Source organism: Colossoma macropomum, unplaced genomic scaffold (genome assembly GCF_904425465.1).
Source record: "Colossoma macropomum unplaced genomic scaffold, Colossoma_macropomum, whole genome shotgun sequence".
Classification (NCBI taxonomy): Eukaryota; Metazoa; Chordata; class Actinopteri; order Characiformes; family Serrasalmidae; genus Colossoma; species Colossoma macropomum.
This window is the reverse complement of record NW_023494796.1, coordinates 21,590,849-21,612,099: the sequence shown is the minus strand read 5'-3', so window position 1 is coordinate 21,612,099 and position 21,251 is coordinate 21,590,849. Positions and strand designations below refer to the sequence as shown.

The following is a 21,251-nucleotide window of genomic DNA, read 5'->3' as shown; positions in this document are numbered from 1 at the left end:
ATGCTCATGTGTGGCTGATCCAGAACACCCTATTCTATTGGTTACGCTTTTCTATGTAAATTGTATATTATACACTGTGTGTGTGTGTGTGTGTAACTGCCCACCTTATAGTACCTAAATTCAGCAATTAGATAGAGTGCCTGGATGTGTTTGGATGTGTACTGTACATGTGGTCTATATTTCACTTAAAATACTTGTCTCAGTTCAACAACCGTGTAAACTTTTGTACTTCCGCTCTAGTTTTATCTCCAGAAGAGGGCTTGAGATGAACGGGCCTGCTAGTAGTTCTGAAACTACTAGCAGTATCCCTGCATCTGGCTTTTAACAAACAGGCCTGCTTCTGAGGCAGAAGCTACTGATCCCACATCCTTGCCACACGATCATTTGTCTCTCTCACTGTCATGCTGTTCAGTACAATTTCTTTTGCACTGACAAAAGCAAGAAGCGTCCTCTGGTCTGTTGGCCTGGACGCATAGAGGGACCAACATGCATTCCCACGGTCCATAGCTGGCCTAGTGCTGCCCATGTGAGGAGAGCTTCCCTTTTTTTAGCCTCTGCACCATGTGAACCTTCTCTCTTGACCAAAATCCAGTGTCAACAACACTAATTTCTCAATAAAAAGGAATATTTTGGAAAGTAAAGTCTGACATGTTCTCACATTAGCTATCCATGCAGGTAAAGCAAATAAGGTAAAGCACATAACTGTTACTGAGTATAGGATAGCTACAAGTTTTTACTGGCTTTTTATTGTTAAAATTTACTACAGGTATATTTCACAAAGCACTATTTCCCACTAAGCTGGATAACCTAAGCCAAAAGTAAGGCCTGTCCAATAACATTTCTGACTTACTCTCACAAGGCTTGATTTCTGGCTTTAAGTGATGGTTAGGCCAAAATGAGTGAGTAATACAGTAAAAAATAACGTTATAAAAGGGATTTTTACAATACATTATATATGATAATATATTTTTTTTTTCTGGGATGGACAAAATACACCTGGAATGCACAAAATGCACCAGCAAAAATGTAGTGCACCTGTTTAAACACTGACATTTTTTGTTCAAAGCCAAAATGAACTGCTTAAAAAGCAACAGAAAGAAAGAACAGAAATCAATACATGCAGTTGTTCAGTAACCCATGATATAATCAGGAAGGTACAAGTAGTACTCATTAAGAAGTTATTTTTCAGCACATATTTCTGAGAACATTAGATATGAGACAATCCATGCGCATTAGGACATTTCCAAAAAAGGAGTTTGAAAAAATTATTAAAAGATGTAGAGAAAAGACAACCAAAACTAATCAGATAAATCAGATAAACAGCACTTAAACTTTCATAAACTTTCATCTTTGAGACAGATGAGAAAATCAAGCTCCACTCTTACTTCAGATCTGAAAAAATCCACAGGTGTTTCTGTCCATCCTTCCACTATGAGAAGACAACTCAACACTATGAGTCTGAAAGGATGTGTAGCTGTAAAGAAGCTCTCACTGAGAAAAAGAAGTAGGAAATAGGCAGAGGACAGAGGAAAAATTGCAAAATCAAAAAAAGAAGCTACTAGTATTCTAAGAGTCCAGACCACAAAATCACTGAAATTGTTTAGAATTACTTGTAACACAAACATGTGCTTTCTTTTTTTTCAGCGCTAACAGACAAGCTTGTTCCCACAGAAACGTGTTTTGTCTGTTTACTCACTTATTAAGATAAACAAACGTCATCAGGGATGACCTGACTCTCTGGAGCTCCCCAGAGATGCAGTTTGTAATATTAATGTAAGCCTTTTGGACAAGCTACTGTAACAGTGCATTTGGCCAGAGACTAGTGTCCCACTATGTGCTCACTGGATACGTTTTCCAGTCTGGATCCAACATGTTCACAGCACTGAAGTGACTTTTACAGCAGTCGGTGAATTTGCCTACCAAAGCACCTGCGGTAAGTGACTTTGATAAATCATGAAATGGCCTTTATCAAATAACAGACTGGAGACAGGGTTGAGACAAGAGTGTTTCAGTTACATACTGGCTAAAAAAAAGCTCATGTGTTTGTTTGTGTGTGTGTGTGTGTGTGCAAGTGCCGATGTACAAACTCATGTACGTAATATGGTGTGTTAGTCAGACCAGACATTTTGACATCTGTAGCTGTTACAACTTGATACATACTTACAAGATACAAATCAATCAATATTTAAACCTTGAGTTTAAATTACCTTGAATTGCTTTCTATGTAATAAAATACAAGTACTGGTAATAGTAATTAAATTGTTTTTTTAACTACGATCTTCAACTACTATGATCAGTTGCATCATAACAGTACACCAATTAGCATGAAACCTAAATTCCAGTTACAAAGATGTTTCTTTATTTCCTTTTTTTTCCCCTCATAACCAAAGATGCCAATAATTCTGGAAAGCACTGTGCAACTTACTACTTACTCCATAAATCCCAGGGGCCCTTTTTGCAGGCCTACACTTCAATTTCTTTCTCTCAAAGCTACATATTCAAATTATTATTAAATATTCAAAGCTTATATATGTGTCCTAGGTAGTAAAAATCTATTGCAGTCTCTGAATAACATGGCTTAAGATTAATAAGCCTACAGTAGAGGCTTAAGAGGTTTATTTTTATTTTCATATAAAAAGTACAGTACTGAGGCTAAGTCAGAGACCACCTTTCAATTAATTTTCTATCCAAAAAGCCATTAAGTACAAACGATTTATTTTTCAGTGTCAGTACCAGGACATAAAGCAGAAAACATATGTTTATAACAAAATTACACAAAATCCTCAACAACTAAATATATTTTTGTAGTATTTAATGTGTCAGTGCTTTGCATTTGTCTTAGCTGTAGGTTGTCACCGTCATTCATAATCTTTCAGCTCTCATCCACCATACATGGTCTTTAACCCCCATGTTTTTAGTCAGTGTATGTTTGTCATGTAAGCTTTTGTGCTCTGCTACAAGAGTTCTGCTGCCATCCTGATGCACGTTTGTTTGGGCTGCAACCCTGACAACAGGGCTTTGATTTTAATACATCTGTACAGCACAGAAAATAGCCCAGGCTCCGCAAATTTACACAGCGTCAGTTTCGGACTCAATGTGGAAGGCGGCATTAATCTGTGTTCATTTTCAAAATTTGACATGTTCTTTTGTCGTTCATAAAAATAGGCCTTTAGTTCTGTAGTCAGAAGTCAGGAGGTCTGTAATTCCTCTAGCATTTGAACGAGGAACTGCAGGGGCCTGTGACCAAGGGGCCTCGCACAGGACTGTAGCAATCCTTAAATATGGCTCATATGTTTTACATCACTGATCAACTTTCAGGATAGGCTAAGTTAAAGAAATAAGGTAAAAAAAAAAAAAATTTGGGCTTTAAATTTACTGATACTTAGCCAATCAATCTTTCTTTCTATCTATAATTTTGATGAATCAAGGTGTTTATGAATGAATTTGGTTAAAATAATACAACCATGTCAAGATTTACTAATGTGTTTAAATATATTAAAAAGTATATTGCAATTAATATCTAACATACTAATGCAGGCCTCTTACACACCCTGCCTTTCTCTCGCTTCCCCAGACATCATGGGATTCCATTTTAAAGCACCACTGTCACTCCTGCTGCTGATGCTTCCTTTCTGTTTGGGTGCCAAGTTTTCCTTGCTGCTGGCCTTGCCCAACACCTCTGTAGCCTTCAGCGTGGGGCGCATTGGAGCTGGTGCTCTAATCGCCATTGACACCATCAACAGCAGTCCAGAACTCCTGCCAGGTCAGCCTGGGGCAACTTTGTTTACACACTGCCATCTCCAAGTGCCTGCACCAAGGGCTTTCACTTGAAGTTAGGCTAAATTTCAGTACTATTACTGTCAGCACACAGGTACATTTTACCAGCTTCACATATGCTATTTTGGTCACACTTTATTTTTATGGTCATCTATAACTTTATCTATAAATACCCAAATTGTTAACAGTTTATTTCTGTAGCTGGAACTCAATTCTTGTCAATTCTTGAGTGTTAAATTTAGGTTTAGGGTTGAGGTTACCCCCTTAACATTCCAGGCTTATTACATACAAAGGCTTATAATTCAGTAATTTAAAGGGACTTCAATGCAAACCGGCTGAGCTATTCTTAGGTTACATATGTCCGGCCTGTTAAGGGTGTTAAGGACATGCTTACAATAAGGTTTATAGTTTGGGAAAGATTAAGATAAAATGAATATTCAGTCAAATGCCAGTTAAAGACAAGGTGAGGATCTACAATGCATCCACAATGGTCCATCAATTATATTATTAACAGTATTCATACTGCATGCTTTCAGCATGTGTGTGGATATAAATGTCAATGACAACCATAATTAGTACTTAATTTACAGGAATGTTATACTCTTTTCACATTCAACACAATTTTTGAATGTGAAGTCAAGATTTGAAGAAAGCTTTGAATGGTGAAGATTGTTAAAGGGGTAAATGTTTATCCATGATTCAAGATTTGCAGAAGATAGTAGCATTTTGGGGTCACCAAATCTCCAAAATGTAGACGCCGCCACCATGCCAACAAACTATTTGAAACGTGTGCCAGAGGAAAGTCTTTCTTTCATCTAACCACACATTTAAGCACCTGGGGGTCACTAGATGCTATTAGAACTTTCACCAGAACCTGGTTATATGGTCAGATGAGATAAAACAGAACTTTCTGATAACAAACATTTAAGATGGATGGTTATACAGAAAAGAACCCCATCCACACTGTAAAGTATGGTGGAAGATTTGTGATTTTTAAATCATATAGTAACACTATTTCAAGTAATTTCAAGTAATTTCTTCGAAAACAAACTAAAACCAAGTTCTAGAAATTCCAGACGATGATCCAACAAATACATCCAAATCTACAGAAAAATAGTTCAATGACCACAGAGTCACAGAATGACATGGCCATCCCTGTCCCCTGACCATATCACACTGAAAACCTGTAGCTGAAGAGGACAGTAAAAACACAGGATCTAGGACTCTGGAGGATCTGGATAGATTATGTATTGATTCCTTGCTCTGTTTTCTCTAATCTCATCAAGTATTACAGGAGAAGGCTCACTGCTGTTATGCTGGCAAATGAAGGATGTAAGAACTACTAAATGCAGGGGTGCCAATAATTGAGACATATTTTCAGTGTGAGATTGAGCTAATTAACCACAAGGACACTTTTTTATAACCTCTTTTTACCCATCTTTACCAAGTTTTCCTGTAATTATGCAGCTGATTTCATATGGTGTACACCACATGATGCTAATATCACAATGTTCAGCGTGCTTTGTGATTTGCTGTGTAGTTATACTGATGATAGTGATTTTGATTGTTTTATTTATACTGAAATATTTCATTTGATGTCTGAGAGCTATTTTAATTCAGAGTGTTCTTCAGGTCATCACCTTGAATATCAGTATGTGGATGGCGAATGCAATGATCTAGTTGGTCCAGGGAGGATTGTGGCTCTACAGCACAAACACAAATACAGTGCTTTCATTGGCCCCTGCTGCTCAAACGTAGGTGACCCCTCCAACCTCTCTTAAGTGAGGGTTTGCAAACAAGGTAATTTACACAGTTATCCCCTTACAACAAATGTAGTTGGTGAGTGCAGACATGTTTGGTGTCTGATGTTTGATTCTTTAGATGGTACTGGAGCTAGGAAGCTAATGTAGCTAATAAATGGTGGAAGTTTATAGATATCTGATAGAACTGGGTAAATTGCATGTCTAAGTCATCACACATCAACCACCTCAATCCATGAAGTCGTTAAGCAAATCTCAAATAGGCTTGCTTGCTCAGACACTGTATGACAAACTGTTTATTTATTAACACCTAGGCTAAAAACCTATTAAAATGGATCAAAGTACGCCACAAAGCTGAAAACAGTAGTAGCAGTCATCATAAAGCCTGAAGTTTCACATTTTTATGGAAAACAGTATGGCATACAGTTTTACAGTAGAAACAACATAAACAAGTCTTTGAAAATACTAAAGAACTTGATGCTGTCTGAGGCAATTGTGTGATGATTTAGGCAATACTGAAAAGTATAAACATCCACTGCTTGTTAGTTTTTTTTAGCCTCGTAGCTCCAGTGCAAAAACAAAGAAGTAAAACTCAAATCTAAAAGTTTGAAGACAAAAATATCTTGGTTGTTCTTCTACATTTGAAGTAAGGGCACAAGTGTTTGAACTTGTTTTTGTTTTTTTTTGCGTTTAACCTTCTCAGCATAATGAGACGAAGGACGTACCTTTTCATCTGCAGGAATATAATGTCAGTAAAAGCTGGAAGACTATTACATTTAATGAATTGTGACATTAGAACGTGTTTTGACAAGGTCATTATCACATAGCCAAATGTCATCTAAGTCATTACAAAAGATCATAATCATTAGAAAAATGATTACCAAATGTTCTTTCTGTAGCTGAATAATGTGGAACTTTTCAGCTCTCATCATTTCTGATTTAAGGTGTGTGCAGTGACTGCTAAACTAGCGGCCTACTGGAACATCGCAATGGTCAGCCCCATATGTGCTGACCAGCAGTTTTTAGATAAAAAGGTGAGTCTTTTTCAGTAAAACAGCACTGAAGTGGATTCAAATGTCAAACTCATTCACTGATGAGAGCTACACTGCTGTTCAAAGGTTTGAAATCATTTGTCATTAATTACATATAAAATTTTTATATCCTAATTATCAAAAACTCATAGTGCAGATTTAAATATAAAGATTTTGTACCCCCTTAAGTCTTATTGGCCTTATGGGCTTACTACTTAACTTACCTGTTTTATAGCAGTTATTTAATAATATATAGAGACGACGGACTAATAAGTCTGTATTGTTCCTATTTTTCTTTATACGTTTTGAGTCTGGGCTTCAAGGGCTCAAAATGTCTTATATTTCAAGTATTTTGTACACAAGATGTCTGCAGTTCCAAAAATAATTTTTGATAGTTTCTTAGATTCTCACTAAATTTTTGAAATTTGGAAAGTTACACAGAACTAGCATATGTATCTACAACCAAATGGTTTTATATCGTCGAAAACATTTTTTCTAAACATTTTGATGGTAGTGTACACTCTTAAGAATGAAGGTTCCTAAAAAAGTTCTTGGCTTGGATGTACAGCAGTAGAAAAAAAAACAACAACATCATACAACCTTTACATTATGCGTAGGTTCTTTAAACTTTAAAAAGATTATTCACAATCTTTCATTTCATTTTAAATATAGTTCTTAAAAGAACTGTCAACAGAAAGGTTCTACAGGGAAGTAAAAATGGTTCTTCTATGGCCCATTTATTATTCGGTTGTAGTCATTTTAGAGTAGTTTCCCATGTGAGCAGAGTTCCCCAGAAGTGCTTCCTATTTCTAAGAAGGAGCTGTTACACCACATTTATATCTGCTGACTCTACTTCATGCAGTCCTTAGGGTGCAATGCTTCAACACCACAACCTTGAAAGTTAAACTACACTGTTAAAAAAGCACTTGCCCTAAAACATCTGCAGTTTAAAACAGTAAAATGGGTCACTAAACACAATATTTTGCACTCAGGAACTGACTCTGATGCCTGTTTGTTAAGGCAACTTGAAACAATTACCCTGGTTTTTTTAAAACCAAAAAATTAAACTAGCCTTTTTTCTGCCACTTTGTGACTCCAGGCCTTCCCCACTCTGACCAGGGTGTTAGGGCCATTCACTAAGCTGGGGGCCTTCTTTGTGGAGATCTGTAAACAGTTTGGCTGGCAGCGCATTGGCATCATCTACACTAGTGAACCTATGTGGAATATTCCAGCAGAGGGAATCAGGTAGGCTATGGAGCTTAAATGCATTCTCATCAATTTTGGAAACTCAGGAGCCAAAACAAACACAGCTTTCTGAAGTCTCATCCTGAAAGCACATGCCTAAACTAGAATGTCTGAATGCTGGTGCTAATCGATTACCACAAATAAAATGATGACGCAGCCCACACAGTCAACACAGTAGCTAGCTCTATCTCCAGTTAATGCCACAGCAAGATTTAGCAGATACAGTTTGTGGGCAACCATGTTTGCTAGCTAACCAGCTAAACATTATGCCCTTCAACTCACCTAGTTTGGCTCTCTCCAGCAATGGAAAGCTGCAATGAGGTACACTGTGGTCTTTTCTCTAGAAAAGTCATAGCCCTTTCTTTTCAGTTTTTGTTTCCCTGTTGTTCTTTACTTTGTTTTCTTTTTTGTCCGTGTAAGCTGTTGCAGGCAGTGGTGGAACTTCCGATTTTGATATTATATGTTTGAAGAACAAACCACCATAATGGGTCTTAATACAGCGAAGGTATTGAACCTTAGGCTTAGTTGCTTGCACAACTTGAGGCAAGTAGAGGCACCTCCTTGTCCTGATTGGTTGGATGCCAGTTCTTTTTTTATCCATGGATGCAGAGCCTTGAGCAGTCACAGTGTATATATAGACATATTGTGAGGTGTATTTTGTGACATATAACAAAAAGTTACTGTTGAATCACTTTAAAGTGCTTCTGGTGCTTCCAGAGCAGTGGCCTAATTTGGACTGAAATATGTAGGTACACTGTGGTGCTGTTACGACCTTGAAAGCAGACTATTGTATTAAATATTTAATTTGGCATTGTGTAAGCAATTGTAAGGCACAATTCTTTAACGTTTATAGTGCTTTCGGTTTTGTTTTTTTACTCTTATGCTGCCCTTATTCCTTTCTCTATTCCGTCTTCCGGTAACGCTTTCTAACATGTATTGCTTCTTTGCGCGGCATAAACATATGTTAGCCCCTTTTCACACAGGTTTCATTACATTTTTATGTTCCATCATTCAATTATGGCGGTCTTAACAGATCTAGAAGTATAATTCTTATTTTCCAAAAGGTACCAAGCACAGAATAACAACATCACAGTAGCTACATATTTGGAGATTCAAGACCCTCTGTCCAATAAGTCCACTATGGAGTCATGGGTCATCACAGAGATCGCCAAAATGGCTCGCAGTGAGTACAAATCCTTTACTAATACCTTTAAAGTCAAGATTTTGAGGGACTGAATGAATTTGAACTCATAACATACAGCAGAAAATCTGAATGGTTTGAACTGAAATTAAAGCATAAATTTTGAACTCCATCCATGAATCTTCTGAAAATACCTTGCAGTGACTTCCAGCCTTTTCTCATTATTTAAAGTTTTTACATTTTATTGTGAATTCTATTATTTTGCATCCCAAGAAAACGCTCTTCTTCTGTTGTCTCTTGTTCTGTAGTTATAGTGATATCAGCCCATGGTGAGGTAGTACGCAGCCTTCTAGTTGAAGCTCATAAGAGAGGCCTGACCAATGGAGAATATGTATTCTTCTGTTTCCAACCCTACAGCCATGAGGAAATGTTTGGCATTTTTGACTGGAAGCTAGGTATGGTATATGTAGGACCTTATTAGACTGCCTAGATGACACTGAAGTACTATGCTAAAGCAGAGCATAGTGTCTGAATGATGGTCCTTGGTTTCCTTATCCTCAGGAGATGAATATGACATGGTAGCAAAGCAGGCGTACCAGGCACTTTTCCTCCTGTCCATGTATGAACCCAGTGATGAACGTTACAGGGCCTTTGCAGAACATGTCATCAAGAGGTCAAAAGAGGATTTTGGCTACACATATGGACCCCACGAGAAGGTTGTCTTGGACACTATGAACCTACTCACTCTCAATTACTCTGTTATTTCAAGACATTACTATTAAAAGGGGCATTCTTGCTTAAAAATAGCATTATGTGTTATTTGTCTTGTTAAGTAATATTCTGTTGAACAGCATAGCATCCCTCAGCCTCAGAGATAAAGAAAATTTGGCTGTTAGCATTGCCACTGCTGTAGAGGCTAATACGCTGTCTTCCTGGCATCAGCAGCGTCCTTCCGCATTACACAACTAGTGAAGAAAAACAGCCTCAAGTACTCACCCTGAACTGCTTGTAGTTTTTCAAAAAGTTCCTCTTACCTTCAAGATATATTTCCAGAAAGTCTTCCTACTCTTTTAAGCAGAAAAATCTTACTCTAGAGACTGTTACTGCATTGCTGCAGTAGGCATGTTTTCAATGAATTTTTCATTTTGACCAGAGTGCCCCTTATCATTTAGTCTCAGTCCATTCTAGTGGTAGCACGATTACTCAGTCATTAAAACTGCAGTGATTAGTTGGCAATGTGCATGATGATAATGCATATTTTAAAGGTTCCTTTGGCTCTAGCTAAGACCAAAAAACAGACCTGGTGGACACACCCACTGATATGACTTTTTTCAAGTGTTTTTTATATTTTAGATCATTTTTTAAAGCTGTGTTAGTTTCTCAACATAAAATATTTTTTGAATCTTTGAAAAGCCATGCCTAATTTTATTATTATTCAAGCCCATTTATATTGTATTGTGTTTGGCCTTTTAAAAAACTTTTCAAAATAAATCAGTTGATTATTTGATCATCAATATAATCAATATAAGTGATGCCCCATTCCATTCTCTTTCCCTCAATTTACCGTTTGTTATAAATTATACAATTTTCAACAGGTATCATTACTGGCAGCCATTGCACATGATAGTATCTGGCTTTACGCCCAAGCATTAAACCAAACCTTGGCGGAGAATGCTGACCCATTCAATGGTTTTGCTGTCACTCGCCGGATGTGGAACAGGACAATCACAGGTTAGCTGGGCTCTACAGCAAACTTTAGCCCAAGTTCTGCAATGTTTACATTTGGAAGGACATATACTCGTCATCCACTGAACTGAAATGGAGATTGGATGGTGATCATGGGACGTTTCTCTGCTCCACCAGGTATCCAAGGAGATGTGACTATGGATGCAAATGGAGACTGTGAGCCAGCTTACATGCTTAAACACACCCAGGGCAGCGACAGCCAGTTCCAGGTACATGAGTAATAAATACAAACAACTGACAAACTAAAGGAAAAGTCAACATAAGGGGAATTGTCCTGGAGGGATGAAACACTACTCTTCTGAAAGATATTTCCTCAGTTGATGCAAAATGCACCCCACAGCATAGCAGAGCCACCAGAGTGTACACCCCACATGCACTCTCCCACTTGTGAAGAATATGATAAAGGATGACTCATCCGACCATCTATCTTTTTTCCATTTCTGTGGAGACCAGAGCCTATGGTTTAAGCACCACTGAACTCTCAACTGTGCATTTGTCTTTGTAAAGTGGTGTTTATTTACTGCACCCTTCTACAATATCCCTCTTTATGTAGTTAAGGACAGACTGTCCTTGCTGACCTGAACATGTCCTGCAGTTACATTCTCAGTGACCTGAGCAACAGTTGCTAATCTGTTTTTCCTTACATAACTAATCACACTGATGCATGAGCATCACTGTCACTCAATGTGCACTTTCAACCACAACTTCTAACCCTCTTTACTGATGTCCTTCTCTCAGATCTAAGTGCAGATGTCATATCAGTCACTGTTCCCATTGAAACACTAGCCAGTTGAACAGTCTTTGCAACTGAAGCTCTTGCCATCCCTGCGCCAATAATGAACCCTCTTTCAAAGTCATCTAGAACTTTTCCTCTTGCTATCTTGATTCAAAATCAAGGTAAATTGTGCCTGCGCAGCTTTGGCATACCTGTCTGGAAGTATCTTTTCTTTCATTATTTTTCACATAATGAAAAATTAAAAGCACCATTTTTTCAGTATATATACAGCACTATGTTCTTTCCTTTATGAGCAAGTTTCTTTCTACAGGTTATTGCAAACTACTTCGGGACTGGTAAGGGGTATGAGGCAGTGGAGGAAGTCCATATTAGCTGGCCTGGAGGACAACAAGGTCCTCCTAAAGATTCACCCAAATGTGGATTTAAGGGAGAACTGTGCTACAACCTAGGTACCGCTCCTCTTGACTTCACACAGACTTGAACAATGTTTTCTTATCAGTCAGTCATAATAGAGATACAGGGCTAGTCAAAATGTCAATAACACTAACCCACAGGATTTTCCTTTTTATAGTTTCCACACATGGAATTATGCAGTGATGAAAAAATGTTAAACAAATCAAAACTGTCCTCTATATTCGATTGTTCACAGTAGCCCATCTTTGCCTTGCAGCACATTCTTGGAGTTCTCTGAAGCCACTTCATGAGAAGCTGGCTGCAATACTTTTCCACATATGCTTATACCATGTTTGAAATAGAAAACTAATTATCAGAGGATTTCAAATACATTTTTATTTCAAATATTTCAGAAAAACTTCACAGGCATAAACATCTCTATTTACATCTGTCGTACAAACTTATTTCAAACATGTAAGCATAAACTTTAAATCCAGATGTTTTTAAGATTATAACAAATGTACATTCAATCATTTGCGTCCAAACTGGCTGACTGGTTCTGTAGGCTACATGGTGTTTTAAGTTACTGATTGCGACAAGCCTGCCTTCAGGCCATTAAGGACGACATACATAGAGCCAAGACGAAGCAAAAGTTTAATGCTCTAGTTTTAGTTCTGCAGGAGACCAAAGAAATAACAAAACATAAATTGATAAAATGCTGTTTTAATCAGTTTCTGCACTATACTCCTTGATCAACAGCAAGGTTTGATCTCTGGTCTCCAAAAGTCTTCTGTGACGGTAAAGGAGTTAAATAGCGACTGAGGGAACAAGGAACAGGTGTGAAGAATTAGCTAACCACGTCTGGTCAGGCCCTCTAAACAAGCCCTCTCTATTCCATTCCATGCTAAGCCACACCCCCCCTTATCAAGTCAACTTGTTCCTTGCTACTTATCACAGTCAGGTGTTGAGCAAGGAACAAAAAAGTTTTTCTGTTCCACTTAACACAAAACAGCAGCACACAATAGGATATGTGACAACAGTAGGAAGTTCCATAGACACAACAAACACACTATATAGTATTATAAAGTCACATATATATAGTATACATATATACAAATATAAAAAGTACTGTGCAAAAGTCAGAAACCACCCTTCCAAAATGGCCATTAAGTGCAGGTTATTCATTTTTCAGGAGATATCTCCAAGGAAATAATCCATGTGCATAATGAAGGGGAAAGTCAAATGGAGAAAAAAGTAAAACTGGAGTTGCAAAAATGATTAACCTTTTTCTACGGGCCTAGAGGCAGTTCTGCAGGTGGAACGAAAACTGATTCAGATATTTTAAATTAACATAATCACATATAATACTGTTCCTGAAAACTCTGTTATCAGGCTACCTAGGACACTGTTGGCTCTGTGTCAAGCTGCTAGTGAGCAATGAGATGTGGAAACAATGTAAAAACTCCCCAAAAAGACGGAAATGCAGAGTTAAAATAGACAGAATAGCTGCAGTTTTCTTGAAATAAAAAAAAAACATGTACAACTGCAACAACAAAAACATTTAAACACAATAAAGATAATTTTATGAATGCTGACCTGCTCACTTACTTACGAAGATGAAAATGTAGTTTGCTTCTGGTTTTGTAAATCATACACATTTCCAATGAAATATATTTCATCAACATTACTGAATAAGAAAAAAAAGCATAGTTCAAATGAAGGACCTCTTTCACAACAGGCAGAAATGATATTTTATTGCTACTGTAAAAAGAAGCTTAAAGATATAGAGAAAATGGGACAAAACAAGTTCCACTCTTGCTTCAGATCTGAAAAAGAAGCTGTTGGTGTTTGCAGAAATGGACTGATCAACCCAGAGCCCAGACCTCAACATCACTGCATCAGAAGCAGAAAAAGCAGCCAACTTCTAAGTCTGAACTTTGGAAGTGGAGGAAAATATTCCTGCATAGCAAGTTTTCAGAAAAGAATGAAAGCTTTAATAAAGGCAAAAGGTGATTACACTTATTATTGAAAAATGATATACTTAGTTGAGGTTTCTGTGTAACTTTATGTTGAATATATGTTTCAATGTTTTTTCCTGGTGCTGAAAAATGAATACTTACTTGATTTTAAGATAAATAAATGAACTGTGGTCTCTGAATTTTGCACAGTACTGTATATGATCAAATATGACACATAGGGACCTTCAGGCTGGCTGAAGTCAGACTCACTCAGTCAATTTTGAGTCACCCTTTGGTGCAACTCCAATAAAGTATAGCTCCTTTACTGGTAGCATGCAGGCTGTAACAGACTCAATATATGATGTGATACTGGACTACTGGCTCATTTTCAAAGTGATTGCTAGAGGACCACGTATATGTTTGGTGATGTTATGAGCAGCAGGGGGAGCTAAAGATCCAGGTTTGTGCACTTGTACCTGTACCACAATCTTTCCCTTCTTTGTGTGTATATACATTTCACATATACATATACATATATATATATATATATATATATATATATGTATATATATATATATATATATATATATATATATATATGAGAGGGAGAGAGAGATCATTTCTGCACTTTAACCTGCTTGTGCCTCACCCAATAAGGGTTTCATCTGGGGTCGTGGCCTCTGCTCTCTCTTTGATTAAAAAGAGAAGAAGAGTAAGAGGAACGAAAGAAAAATATAATCTAACCTTGAATAATTCAATAGTGCCTGCAAGACCTAAACCTCTACCTTACTGAAATATAGATTTTACTCTCTTTTTCTTTTTACTGAATCCCGTCCACCCTTCAGCAAACAGGTATAGGTAATAAAAGTGTGCAAAGGCTTATGCAACCTGTCTAAATCCTCTTATCAGCACTGTGGGCATATTATTCACTGGGCTCCTTAATCACGGAGTTACAAACGATTGGCTGCTAAGACTGTTTTAGCTGTGTGATTTACTTTTGTCCATTTATAGATTACACAATGTCATACAGTGTCAAAACTATATGAGCAAATATATTTGAGATTACTTAAAGGGTAAAACCATGGAAAACCTGATATATGTCGGTTTTTTTTAAGAATGAGCTTGATGTACTATCGTTAAAGTACATACTGTTCACTCCTCAGTCAATATATAGAAACGTAATAGCAAAAACAGTCCATTTTGATTTCATAATACATTTTGTGATGTTACAAAAACACTTGGTAGCATTTTCAAAAACACACCTCTTCATTCTACAGCATCACACATCTACAGCTTCATTCTATTTAGCCTTTCCCATTCATGCTGAAGTTATAAGGAGTGTTTCCTTCAGACCTTTCTGATGAGGCACAATAGGGGGCAGCCAATCATGACAGACCTCATTTACATACATCAGTCTTGAAGGCACAGTAATAAAACATTTAAGATAAAAAGAAGGTTGGAAATGATTATGTTAAAGTGAATTATGACTTTTGTAAACTACATAACCTACATAAAAGTTGGACATAAGTTGGAAGCAAGTGCGATTCCATTACTTGTTACCTCCATGAACCTTGTGAGTGTAGCCAATTTATCTTGCCAAACTTTCAGTTTACTGAAATATAAATTTTTTAAAACCCTATTTACTGGTTTATCAATTTAATGATAATATTCAATCCTTCAGCAAAAAGGTCTAAAGGATGAAAGTGTGAAAAGGCTTATGCAACTGGTCAAACTACTCATATCAGCACTACAGACAAATCATTCATCGCACTCATTCTTTTACTCGGTTACCTCTGGCTAGCCTTTGTTTCCAGAATAGGACTTGTCCCTTCTGAGTTTTCCCCTTTAGCACATGGATGCCAAATCTTGCCTAATACCTTACAGATTATGAATGTAATATGTTGTTGCAGAGAGAAGATTTTCTATTGCTGTGGGCCTCATTATAAGCCTGATAGCCACAGGGTCTCTTGCGATGGGCATTCTCTATAGGTAATGCAGTCTTATCTTGCAAAATTCTATCATTTGTTGTTATCATAATCCTATCCTATATCATCTTGCATTTTATCCTGTGTTGTTATCACTGTCCTGTCCTATAATACATGCTATCCTAACCTGTACTGCTTTCTACTGACTTATGACGTCAGGGAAATGTGCTTGAACATGACAGACTGATATTAGCAGCCCAGTGGAACTGGCAGGTTTATTCTCAGATTTTGATGTTCTGAGTGATCGAAAAATAAAAAAGCTCTGCTGAAACACAGAAAGTTGATGTGTGATATATATATATATATATATATATATATATATATATATATATATATATATATCTCACACCAACTTTATATATATATAGACATCACACACCAACTGTCTACATATAGATAGGACAGGCAGTCAAGAGAGTAGAAATGAAAGGATGCTTCTCCTTATTCACTCATGTAAGGGTAAACAGAGCACTAAAAGTACCTTTAGACTTGGTTCTGATGGTGATTGCTGATTTATTTGATAGTTTATATAAGCTTGCCTACTCTCTCTTGCTTAATCTTTCTCTGTCTCTTTCTTTTCATATAAATTTTATCCTTATAACTTACACTCAACAACAATTAATCTTGCCGATTTTTTAAGAAATGCAGCAGTTGGTAAGATAGTCATTCAGAGTGCTTTGATGTGATTTGATTAGGCTAATTTATTAGCTTCTTATAGACTATAGAATCAGGCACAATTTTTGTTTTTCTCTTGAGAGACTGTGAATCAACGTCTTAGCTATCTTACAAGTTAGCATAACATTACCTGAGTTAAACTTAAAAGTACTGCTTTTCTGCATTCAAACAAATGTCTACAATTACACAGAATCATAGACTCTCTGTCGAGTGTGAAAATATGACCAAAAGCACTTGTTATGTGGAGGATAGCCTTTACCTAGACATTAGCTTACTTACGAGCTTTGTGAAGTCTTCACAAAGTAATAATTCTAAAGAAAGCAATCAAGACATCAGCGTACTTTTACTACCGCTTTGAACAGTTCTGACTCAGTAAGTTTCGCATGACGTACTGCACATCAAGCCACTGTGAATGAGTTTGGAATTCCCCTTTAATGTTCAAAAGCACTGTCTGCGCCACTGCCACTGTTTCAGTGCGTTACCTTTTAACTGGCTGCTGAATACTGCGCTTTATATTAATACCCTGCACTCATTTATTTATAAATCTATGTGTGAAAGAAAACAGGAACAGATGTTTATGCGACTGCAAAAAGTGAACTATGAGCTACTGTGTAACTGAAGAGATACATAAAGTCTGATTCGGAATCTGAATCTGAATTTTGCCTGTGACTCTTAGCCTGGGTTTTGTTAACAGGAAATACAAACTCCAAGAGAAGGCCTCCATGATGATGTGGAAAATCAAAGCCAGTGACATCATCATGATGGAGCCTCGCTCGTTGACTGGGGCAGGAAAGGTGGGCAGTATGTACGTCTTCTACAAGGGTTATGATCAATATTTGAGAAAATTACATCTGCATGCAAGGACACCGGCTAATTACAGCGTATTTGCATTTTTTTCTGAAGGTTGCACTGACTGCAGTTGCACTGACTGCAGTTGCACTGACTTCGCAGCATTAGAAATTATTACAACGCGTTTGAATACACACACACACACACACACACACACACACACACACACACACACACATCCACATACACACATCATCTAAACCGCTTACCTTCTGGGTCACGTCTGAATAATATTCGAGAAATTTTTAAGTACTTTTTGTACAAAATACAATTCCAGTACTGTTTGCAAATAGATGATTTCAATACAGTATCAAAGTATTTAAAAAACTATTAATATTTTAAAGCTGTATCGCTGACACTCTTCAGATGACAGTCTCTTATGACAGACTCTTATGGAAACCACTAAACATGAAAGAATTGAAGTTGGTTGTAGTTAATACTAAATATCAGACTCAGCACAGATTTTGTACATATTTTAATCATGCCTTTGTGAGATGTGCTGATGTTGACTTTTTGGTTTTCGGGGGTTGACAATGGAAACTTGATTTTTATTAGGCGGTTCAGGTTTTTATATTGTTTACAGCTCAGCTGTACTGTTTCATATGATCATTGTGAGGCACAGGGACAGGCTTCTGTGCAGTCTTTTTTTCATTTCATAATGAATAATAAGCATTAATAAGCATTTTCAACACATAAAATATCAAAACTCTAATCAAATATTGACCTCAAACTCAAAAATCATACATTAATGTGCAAAGGTTTTAGATCATTTTTAATTTGTTTAAATTACATATTGATGTTTTTGTATCAGGAAAAAACACACACACACACACATTATATATATACATATATATATATATATATATATATATATATATATATATATACCCATTTCCAAAAATTTGGGACGCTGTGAAAAATGTAAATAAAAACAAAATGCAATGATGTGCAAATCATTTGAACCTTATATTTCATTGAAAATATCAAATGTTGAAACTGAAAAATTTTATTGTTTATCGAAAAATATATGCCCATTTTGAATTTGATGCCAACAACACATTCCAAAAAAGTTTGGACGGGGGCAACAAATGCTGGTAAAGTTGTGTAATGCTAAAAAAACACCGGGTAGTTGATTGGCAACAGGTCAGTAACAACAACTAAGTATAATACGAGAAGCAGGAGGCTTGCTTTGAGTTTTTTTAAGACATTCGCAAGGATATTTTTTTGACCCCCAAATTCAGTCTTAGCAGTTGGTTGCATTTTGTGCTTTTCATGATACAAGTAATCTCAAACACATTCAGTTGTATTGAGGTCTGGACTCTGAGGTGGTCAGTCAATTGTTCTGTGAACACCAGAAACTTCTTTGTTTGATTTCTTGTTTTTAATCCACTTTCTCTGTAACAGCTTCTTAACAGCTACACATTCTTTTAAACCCACTGCATTTAGTTGTCTTCTCACAGTGGAAGGATGGACAAAAACACCTGTGGATTTTTTCAGATCTGAAGCAGCTTGATTTTCTCCTCTCTCTCAAAGATGAAAGCTTTAAATGCTGTTTATCTGATGGGGACAGTTTTGGTGGTCTGCCAGGTCTTCCAGGTGGTTGTTAACAGTCCCATTTTCTCTGTAGCTTTTAATCATTTTTTGATCTTCAGTTTTGGAAACTCCTGTTTCTTTCACTTATTTTCCTTTGACTTTCCCTTCTCCTTATAAAAGTGAACTATCTTATATCCTGTCTACTTAAAAATATGTCAGCTATTTTGACTGGAAATAATATAAATGAGGGGGGGGGTCTCTAACTTTTGCACTGTGGTTGTCTTTACATTCTTACCAAACAAGCATGATGTATTGTGTTTCATAGTCTATTTCATACTGCTAACAGGTCATTAAGTGACATATGTGTGCATTCAGTGTGTTTTTAAAGAATATTTATTAATTATACCAAAATAATCACAGCCCATTTTGAGATTTCGTCAATCATTGACTCATTTTCTAAAGCATCACACATTTACGCCGCTGTCGTACTTCCATTAAGTAAACTTTTCAGTTATTCTCATCACACACAGCTCATCTGTCTTTTGAAGGACGTTTAGCATGACATGCCAGTGTGCGTGCGCCGGGGCACGTTGTGCTGTTATGTATCTATTATATCTAACGCCAAGTCACACTGCATGGTGTTCTGCTTATGTCATTGATCGCGGTTTTGCATCTGGTCGTAATGATAGGCCTTACAGCGTGATTGCGTAAGGCTTGTGTGGTCATATTAGTAGTGTTCAGTTAGCTGACATATTGCACACCCAAACTGCCTTAAATAACTGGTTTCGCTGGCTCCTTTTAGGCCAATTACATTTTCCATGCCAAACAGGCCCAGCTCCTCAGATCCAAGTCCATACAAGCATCACTGGAGTCCATCATCTGTGGCATGCAAGACAGGCCATCGGCCCACCGGACTGCGGTTTATAAAGTGAGTCTATAAGGCCTTGACTTTTCTCTTACTATGATGAACAACCTGGAACTGTATGGCAGCCCTGACCTCATGTACTTTTCAGCAGTACAAAAGGCCACCTAGAATCAATTTCATCCTACATGGAAGGCAGAGTAGTTAGGCACTGAATGAATGCAGCTGCCCTGATTGTGCCCCTCTCTCTCTCTGCTGGGTTTAGGAGACTATTTGCTATGTTCGCCTTCTGAATGTGAAAAATGTGAATCTTAGTAGCGACCTGCTGACTGAACTCAAACAGGCGAGTACAATCCACTTCACCATCACCATTTACTGTTCCGAATATAGAAGATTAGTACGCCACCATTCAAAAGTTTGGAATCACCTGTCAGATTAATGACTTTTCTCCTCTTTATGCATGTGGATTGTTTCATATCTAATCTCTTTGGAAATGTCTCAAATGAATAGCCTGTACTCACATGCATTTTGGCTAGAAATTAAATAAACACAGCACGGTCTCTGACTTTTTTCCCCACAGTACAGAGTGATTTATAGCTTAATTCATCATTCTGGACACATGTACAAATTTCTCAATTTTTCACAGCTTCTTACAAATTATTAAAACCTATGCCACTGTCAAGTACTACCATCATATTCATACATTTATGTGCAGAAAAATTACATGTTTATTATTGAAAATGGTGATTTCAAACTTCTGAATGGTTTTTACAAACCTTTAAATTATAATGTATATAGTGTAAAACCATTAGTACCTCCTACAGGAGGATTTACCTGAACGTATGTGCTTCTGTATTCCAGTGCAGAGATCTGACCCACCAGAACATCTGTAAGTTTATCGGAGCTTGCCTTGACCCACCTCAGCCTGTAATTCTGACTGAATGCTGCGCTAAAGGGAGTCTGCAGGTTTTCACACTCCTTTAACTGCATCATTTTATAGCAGCTCTTTCAACTATTATCACATACTTCAATGCTATGCATTATAGAGTTATTTAAATATTTATATATTACAAAATCATAGCCAGTTATAATGTGAAGTACTACCAGCTTACATTATGAAAAGTATAAATAAAACACAACGTGCAGGACCTCTTGTCTTTAAATTGACAGGACATTTTAAAGAATGAATCCATCAAGCTGGACTGGAGCTTCAAATGCTCTCTGATGCTGGACATTGTGAAGGTATGTTGTATAAAATATCTCTCTGTGTACATGTGTCTGTCTGTCACCCCTCATGGAGAAGGAGCTGGAACCAAAATGGTCCAACAAAATGCCTTGTGATCCCTGATTAATCATAAGCGTCTTCTCTGGCCACCCTCTCACATAAACAAGCAGAAATCATGCTATTACTGACCACTGCCTACAGGAATGAACACACTTGACTTTATGGAAAAAGATGACCTCTCTCGCAAAACAGCCTTTATATCACAGCCTCGAAACTGCGGAAATATGTGCGCTTGGGAGCATGCTTGCTTGCTAGTGTGTGCATACCATCAAACA

At 37.1% G+C, this 21,251-nt stretch overlaps 1 protein-coding gene across 1 annotated transcript in view; it reads left to right on the top strand.

Moving 5' to 3' along the window:
• Positions 1–1,809: 1,809 nt before the first annotated feature.
• si:dkey-37g12.1 (atrial natriuretic peptide receptor 1) overlaps positions 1,810–21,251 on the top strand; it is a 41,256-nt gene continuing 21,814 nt past the window's right edge. The window contains exons 1-17 of the mRNA XM_036583119.1: positions 1,810–1,933; positions 3,575–3,763; positions 5,410–5,531; positions 6,482–6,571; positions 7,668–7,813; positions 8,878–8,996; positions 9,263–9,409; positions 9,516–9,670; positions 10,550–10,685; positions 10,818–10,909; positions 11,747–11,885; positions 15,698–15,776; positions 17,142–17,241; positions 19,659–19,757; positions 19,957–20,034; positions 20,553–20,657; positions 20,862–20,933. Of these exons, the coding sequence (XP_036439012.1) occupies positions 3,580–3,763; positions 5,410–5,531; positions 6,482–6,571; positions 7,668–7,813; positions 8,878–8,996; positions 9,263–9,409; positions 9,516–9,670; positions 10,550–10,685; positions 10,818–10,909; positions 11,747–11,885; positions 15,698–15,776; positions 17,142–17,241; positions 19,659–19,757; positions 19,957–20,034; positions 20,553–20,657; positions 20,862–20,933 (1,863 nt within the window). The 5' untranslated portion in view covers positions 1,810–1,933; positions 3,575–3,579. The remainder of the gene's footprint in view (positions 1,934–3,574; positions 3,764–5,409; positions 5,532–6,481; positions 6,572–7,667; positions 7,814–8,877; positions 8,997–9,262; positions 9,410–9,515; positions 9,671–10,549; positions 10,686–10,817; positions 10,910–11,746; positions 11,886–15,697; positions 15,777–17,141; positions 17,242–19,658; positions 19,758–19,956; positions 20,035–20,552; positions 20,658–20,861; positions 20,934–21,251) is intronic.